The following is an 8263-nucleotide window of genomic DNA, read 5'->3' on the forward strand; positions in this document are numbered from 1 at the left end:
TCTAAATATCATTATCCTTAAATTAAATAGAGAATAAATATATTTTTAAGAAATATTTATAAACAGATTTAAAACATACATAATATTATATATGTAGTTTTCCGGGAATAAGAATTAGAATTTAATACCTTTTACCTAACTACGTTGATGCCTTCTTCCATTTGAATCCAAAGATGAAAGGAACCATAGCAGAAAATGGCTACAAAAACAAATATGATCAGATTACACTAACGGATCAGATCATGATTTCTTTATATATGTCTGTCATTATCAATAATAGAAAGTAGAAATATATAATTTGTGGCACCATCTTCTACGATGGAGTTGAAGCCACTAAAACTCCGGAATATATTGCCACTGTATGAATCTCAAACAAACAATTTTATTAACTCCATAATGCTAATTTTTAAAACACCAAAGTTGTTATTATTTTTTCTTAAAACAATATAAAGAAAAATTAATTTAATCAGTCTTAGAAATTAAATTGTTACAAAAAATAATTAATAATCTTTCTATAATTAATTTTGTAAACTTCACCGATAAAACATAAATGTGATTAATTATATTTAAAGATGGTCTTAGTAGATGAATACTTAGTTTTTACTTTAATAAATATATATGATAATTATTAAAGATAAAATATATGTTCAGGAATTCAAAATAAATAAAAAATAAAAAATAATATTAAAACTATATTTTTTTTCATACTAATAACAAAATATATTAATACTTGAAAATATAAGATTGATTTGGTAGTAAAGTTTAAAACTAAGAGTGAGATCAGGCTCTCCACTCAAAATTTTAACCTAAAAACTGATTAATTATCTTAATTCAGCATCAAGATTATCCTTAGATCACAAGGCAGCCCTAATTTTTGTTGGCGAATTCCAATTGGGATTTTAAGGCCCATCATTATAATTCCCAAGGTGGCCGAAAAGGAAACATATATATTAAACTTTTCAGTAAATTAAATTAAAGTAATAGAAATTAAAATAAAGAGAACAGTTAAAGTTTTCATGTTTAACTGGCCTTAAATAAGTTGCAAACCTTTATTTTTTTTTAAAGCTTTGGTAAGTAAAAATAAAAATATTATTCCTTCAAAATGATCACTTCAATCAAGCATACAGTAAATTATGAAACTGTCAGCAATGGAGGCTGAACTTGCCAGATTTCTGAGATATATATTTGATGGATATACAGTCGACCAACTGCCCATATTATTCAAAGCTGCCATTCGTTATTCTCGTTAAGACACCTCGTGTCTATTTCTTTTCCCTTTGAAGTAATTTGCTCCTGCTGAGGCCGCAACGAACTGCAACAACAACAAATAAATCTGTATGTTTATGATTTTCATGTCCTTATGCCCTAATTCCTGCTATGTCTAAATTAATTAACAAAGGCATCCATCATAATTTACGCATTTAAAAAGTAATAAGAGTAAAGAACAATTAAGTACTCACGTTGCTGTTCCAGCTTCAAACTGATTAGTATAATCTTCACAATGAGTGCATTTACTTATGTTCTGGGACATAAAGTTTTCATATAAAAAAGAAGAAGAAGCCACATCAGATAACTGATAAAATTATACAGCATTTCACGTGATTAATTATTTAATGGATAACCTTTGACTCCAAATGTCTGTTAATCTGCTCCAGGTTGCACACCTACCAATATTTAGATAATTGAAATTAATGGCTAATTATGCAAATAAAGTAAATGGTGAAAAAAATAAAAAATAAAGTGCACTTATTTATATTTTTCAACATTTTACTATTGTTTGTTTTTATATATTTTCACTAATGCAGAAAGGGTTTTAGACGTAAGTTATTTTGGACTTTTAATGTCACCACCAGAATCGACGTCTATACGAGTGACGTTAATGGGACGTCGGTTTTTTGCAGGGGCGACGTCGATATAGACGTCTGTTTAGTAAGAAGTCCGACGTCTACAAAGACATCCGACAATGCACTAACCGACGTTTAATCTTAACTTAGACGTCGGTCTGTAACACTTGGAACATCTATAAAACTGTCAAACATTGCATTAACCGACGTCTTTAGGACATCATAGACGTCGGTTTGTACATTAACCGACGTCTATTAAGTGATCGTTGTGTTTTGGTGCGGTTTTTGTCGTGTCTAGGGGTAGCGTAGTAGCACCTCCTTCCTTTGCTAGTTTCTTCGTAAGAAAAAGGTGCGTCTTTTGGACTTCTCATGGTATTTCAACCCAAAGACAAACTTGGATCGTTGCCTAGGTCCATTCCGACTGCCACTAAAAAAGAATACGGTGACGGTAAACTTTTTCGTTGACGGTCGAAATGGAAATAGGCAACAATCCAAATTCGTCCTTGGATTGAAATGTCGTGAGAAATCCAAAAAAACTCAAGTTTTCCTTACGAGGAAACTAACAAAGGAAGAAGGTGCACTACACTACACAAAGACACAACAAAAAACCCACACCAAAATACAACGAAAACTCATTTTAATCGGTTCAAATGAGAGATAGTACATCAAAGATTACTTTAATCGAAGTAAAAACAACTTTGAATAGTTAAAAGGAGAGGAAGCTTACTTGGAAATGCAGAGCAGCGGAGAGAAAACACAAGACGATCAAACTATTGGTTAGCAAACCGCTAGTTTGCAGTGTTATTTAACAAGAAATTAGACGTCTGTTGTACACAAAACCGACGTCTAAAATAGAAAATACTTCGGACGCGTGACTAATATGACGTTCATTCGACTTAAAAATTAATATTTCTGTACTATATAGTCGTCAACTTTGAGGCGTGAGACATTTCGTGGGCGGAAACGAATGACTTTTCACATACCTAGTAGGATTATAGACGTCGGTACCTAAGGCAACTGACATCTATATGTCTGACAGATTGGTGAGTAGTATTAATGTCAGCCATATAGACGTTGGGGTCCCGTCAATGTGACGGGATCTTACGTTTATAAGACTGAAAAGAGTGACTATTCACTTGCCTGACAAACTTATAGACGTCAGTTAGTAGCAACCCGACGTCTATATGTCTGACAGGTTGGCAAACAATATTAATTTCTGCCATATTTTCTTATGATTTATTATGGCTTATTTAGATTCATTTCAGGGTAAATATAATTTCATATAATCGTTGCATTGCATTTTCTTTTGTCACCCTGGCCACAGTTTAAAAAGTGGAAGCACTTAGGAAGCATGCATGCAACCTTTTTTAGGATCATAAATATCTAATATTCTGCTGGTGAAAGTTAGTGCTAGATTAGATATAAATTAATTTATGCATAAGTTAAATTTGACTATTCAAAAAATAAGTTACTGTGTAGAAGATGATTTTAGTTTAAAGTTTTTTTTTTTCTATTTTTAAGTATATTTGCTTGTAAAAAAAAAAAAAAAAAAAAAAAAACTCATCCAAAAATTACTATAATATATACCACAAATAAATGACCATTGGTGATAAGGGAAGATGAGAAACTAAGTCAATGAATGGTTCAGATGGAGCAAACTAAATTCAATGAAAGCAACCTTCAATATTTGATGAAATAATATACCTTTCCGTGTAGTTCGTCAATTCTTGATACCAGCTTCTGTGACTGCAATTGAAAGAGAGAACTTAAGTATTTTTATTTTTAGTAGAACAAATCATTTATTTCATTTGGTGTATTCATGTTTGAAAACAAAATTTGAAAATCTACATTGCAAATTCCTATAAATATCCTCTAATTATTTATCCAAACATTGTCTCGGTATGTAAGATTTTAAGTGGAGCCACCGATAATTCTTTTCTTGAGAGAATTTAATGGTTAGAAATGAAGAATTAAAACTAAATTGAACACAATAAAAGAAAAGCATCAAGGATATATAGACGTATTGGTAAATGAAACAAGTGTATAACTTATTTATATCCAAATTAGATAATCATTAACTATTGCGTTTACAGGCTTGAACCATTTTTACATAACATATATAATCGTGTTAAAATTTAAGAGAACTAATAGAATATCCAATCACGAGTTTACTAAGATTACTATCATCATGGATCATGTAATAATTTTTTTGAGTAAAAGTAGTTGAAGGAAAATGCAAACATAGTTAAAAAACCAATTAAGAATAAGTTATGATTAATACTAGGTGCTTCCGAGCTTGTGCAAGCGTTCTATCCAGTTGTTTCTCTAAGCTATGCAGTTCTTTCATGCTGAGTGGCTCAAGTTCTTCTCCCTGAAGATTCCTTCAAACACAAACAGAAACAAAATAAGTTAGTGCATGTCCTCTAGAACTCTGACATGACAAGATTTCTTTTTCTCCATCAGAATTTTTACCTTTGGGTTCGTTGGAGTGATTCATACTTGACTCTTAATACCAAAAGCTCCTGATATAAGCACTGTAAGGTGCAACGTTATTGTTGATACTATCCATTTTATGTAAATCAAAGGAGCATGTGCGCATTATCAATGGCTATCTTGAGAACTGGCATTGAAATTAGCTTCAACGACTTTCTAATTTTTTGGGGGTGAAAGAGAAAATACCTGCTCCGATTGATGTTCAGCGTCGTCACCAGTCTGAGACATGTCGAAGCAGCATTGACGATACTTCTCAATGATTCTGTTAATGCTGATAAGAATGAACATATATAACATTATTACTTTAATTACTCTTATATATTTCAAATACTTGAGGCACTTGGATTCATTTCTCTTCTATATTTCAGCTACTTTTAACTGAATATTCTTATAAATAATTGTTTAAGAATTATGTAAATTCACATTTAAATATATAGCAATTTCCTGAGTTAATATAGGTGGACAAAAAGAAAGAAAAAGAAACAGTAAAGGAGAAAAGAAAAAAAAAATGTGAGAACGAATAGAAAAATTATTTAAAAAGAAAAAGAAAGAAAGATAATAGAAACAAAATAATTTGATTCAGCATAAAATAAAAAGAGATAAAAGTGATATTTTTATTTATTTTTTACTATTTTATTATTATAAAAAGAAACAGATGATCCTTTATAACTTTAGAAAAAAAAGAAAGTAAAACCTATATATTACAACAATTATAACATGACACATGTTAACATTTATTTAATATATCTAACAAGAATAAAATAATTTTAAAATAATAAATTTTTATAGTTTTTTAAAAAAAGAAACTAAAAATAAGAAATGAGACAATCATATATAAATATAAAAAAATTATATAGATCAAATTATCATTATTCTATATATTATATCCACCTTTTTCTTTCATATTTTTTTTTTCTATTTTCCGTTTTTTCAAACAAGTTTTTTTCTGTATCTCTTCTCTATTTTCCCTGCACACTTTTAGCTGTAACAAACGAAAAGTAAATGTTAAGTTTGATTAAAAGTTTTGTTTCCTAATAAACAGCTTTATAATTTCATAAATAGTCAATAAAAAAGAAGTATTTCAAGTAGGGAAAGCTGGAGGCAAAATCAAAACTATAAATTAGTCTCCTGGTTCAGAATTTTAAGAAATTATTTTCTAAATATTTATATTATTACAAATTTTTGAAAAAAGAAAAAATATATCTAAACTTTTTATATTTATTTCACAGTATTCTTGTTGATTTTTTACTCTTTATTTAAAATAATAAAAAATTTACATTTTTATAATTATTTTATTCAATGTAAAATAAATATAAAAATATATTATTACAGCATTACTCTCGAGAATTATGTTATGTAAGGATGAGTCATGTCAACTTTTAACTTTTTCAAAAGCTATTCTGTTTAGAACAACAGTGACTAACCATTCATTGATATGTGTTTTGTAACAAACTCTTCGTAGTAACCCAATTTAAGCCCGATAAAGTAAAAAGAATTTACCAATGAACTTCAATTATTCTATTCCCCACATCCAAATGCATCAGTTTAGGGCTTTCCAGTTTGACAAAGAAATTTTTTTTCAGATTTGTTTTTAGTTTTAATAATTATTATCACTTTCCTTTCAATTTATGTCTTATGTTTACAGAAAAATAATAAAAACAGTGTTTTATTATTTCCATAATTGATTACACATAAATACTTGTTAAAAGTGTCATGTTAATTAAAAATAAAAGAAAATTTAAAATATATAAACAAATACAAGCATTATTTTATAAGTTAGTTTTGTAAAATTGATTTAAATTTAATATTTATTTTTAACATGATATTAATCATACTTTAGAATTACTATTTTATGATTATGAATAAAAACATAATATTATTATTTTATGATTATGAACGGGCCAGTCACAATACAAGGCTTAAGAAAAAAAAAGGGCTAAAAAAGTATAGGATTTGTTGTAACTGTAGATACTCCACCTCCAAACAAAAGAGCCTTTACCCTACCTATCTGCTTCTCTATAAACGAAAGAATTCAACCTAACAAAACCAACACAGCTATCTCAAACAAACAATTCTCTCAAGGATTAACTATTAATCGTATTAGCTTTTATTTAATCACTGATTCATTCACTAACAAACAAACAAATGAGACTGGGCAGGGCATTTGAATACTAATAATGGGTTTATGAGTAAAATATATGTCTTAGAGAAAGGGAAACATTAGGTTCCTAACAATTACATTTATGTTAATTGAAAGGAATTAACAAGCAGATCTGCACAGCTACCAAGATATATATAACTAAAAAGTTTATTTTAATAAGGGGGAAAACTATTTATAGCTTCCGATGCATTCTTTTGCATGATAATTACACATGGGGATCCCATCTAAAGTTGCTATTTTCTACAAATGACCAAGTACATGCTACTCTTGAAATACTAATTAAAGGATGGTTTTGCTCAACTGAATAAGTATCACTTTGCAATTCTCGATATGGCAAACATTATTCATCAGATGACAAATACTGCAGCAACAGCATGCATAAGAATTGAGAAGTAAGGATTATTTTAAACTATTTCCAATAAAAAATATTATAAGACGACAAATTTTTAATTGTGCAGTACAAAAGATTAGGTACATTTGAAAGAGTTTGCAAGAACTAATATTCGTTTACAGATGAGAAAAGAAACTGAATCTTGGACATACCGAAAACAAATACCCTTCAACAAATTACTCTAATTAGTGTTTGTATGAATATATAATGAGAGTTTGGTATCTTTTTTCTTTCAATGATAAAAAAAAAGGGGGGAAAGGGGGTGGATGGAGAATTGGAAACCCTAGCGAGGGTATCTGCACCCCAATTAATAGAAGAAAACAAGCAAACTATTTACAGGTTTCAGGGATTCAGTACGTAAGTTATGTAGAATAATAAAATAAACATGGACGCAAGTGAGTAGCAACACATGATGAAAAAGAAAAATCTAGGCATGGAATACGAGAATGAAAAATGGATTAATTAATATGAAAGTGAGATGAGAGAGAAAAAGGGAAATTACTCAGTGCTACTGTACTGAAAAAGCTTGCCACGACTGGAGAAGATGATCAGAGCGATTTCAGCATCGCATAGCACAGATAGCTCGAAGGCTTTCTTCAGCAAACCGTTTCTTCGCTTTGAAAACGTGACTTGGCGATTGATCTTGTTCTGTATTCTCTCCAGAACCACCTTCCCTCTTCCCATGCTTCCTTCTTGATCTTTCTCTGCACCTCTCTATCTCACCTTTTCCACTTCTCTCTCTCTCTCTCTCTCTCTCTCTCTCTCTCTATATATATATATATATATATATATATATATGTATATATATTGCATATAATAAATTAATTAATAAAAGGGATGTAAAAAAAGCCACATGCACAACATATACATACAGTACTATAATATATGCTTCCTCTATCTGACAAGTATTATATTTTTACTGCACCAAATCCGAAATGGAGTGGTATGTGGTTGTTGCGAGGGCAACATCAAGCAATTATAGTACCTATGAAGATAATATCGGTGAAAAGAAAACAGCGATACACGTGTCGATCAGCATCCATAGAATTTTACCATAAGCTTCATTTTCATGATGACATAATATCATAGCCATCGAAATTTTTGAGGCCATGCTTCCCATTAACTGAGTCTGTAGCGAGTCTACGTTCTTCGTGTGGATTCCCATTTTCCGGACACAGAGTCAATTCAATCAAATCAAGGTTTCGACTTTCTTCTTTATAGATAAATTTTGATTATTATTGTTATAGGGATTATAATATTAGAGAGTAGATAGGCGTAGGATATATAGGAGGTTTTTAAGTTGTAGGTCCAGTTACAGTTAGATGGCCACGTTTCACAACGCCAGTGGCTCTTCCACCTTGTAACTTAATTATC

At 30.0% G+C, this 8263-nt stretch overlaps 1 protein-coding gene across 2 annotated transcripts; it reads right to left on the reverse strand.

Annotated features, from left to right (window-relative positions):
* Positions 1 to 1019: 1019 nt before the first annotated feature.
* On the reverse strand, positions 1020 to 7634 carry LOC106771681 (MADS-box transcription factor 17). Of its 2 annotated transcripts, none has more exons than XM_022785643.1 (8): positions 7392 to 7634; positions 4524 to 4608; positions 4317 to 4378; positions 4126 to 4225; positions 3549 to 3590; positions 1623 to 1664; positions 1461 to 1464; positions 1020 to 1312 (listed from the first exon to the last, which is right to left on the reverse strand). In XM_022785643.1, the coding sequence occupies exons 1-8, from the start codon at positions 7571 to 7573 to the stop codon at positions 1263 to 1265; spliced, it is 567 nt and encodes a 188-aa protein (XP_022641364.1). In that variant the 5' UTR covers positions 7574 to 7634; the 3' UTR covers positions 1020 to 1262. The 2 variants fall into 2 exon arrangements, with proteins under 2 accessions (XP_022641364.1, XP_014513170.1); XM_014657684.2 differs by having other exon boundaries at positions 1461 to 1522.
* Between the last annotated feature and the right edge of the window lie 629 nt (positions 7635 to 8263).

The sequence above is a fragment of the Vigna radiata genome, chromosome 8, assembly GCF_000741045.1.
Source record: "Vigna radiata var. radiata cultivar VC1973A chromosome 8, Vradiata_ver6, whole genome shotgun sequence".
Taxonomy (NCBI): Eukaryota; Viridiplantae; Streptophyta; class Magnoliopsida; order Fabales; family Fabaceae; genus Vigna; species Vigna radiata.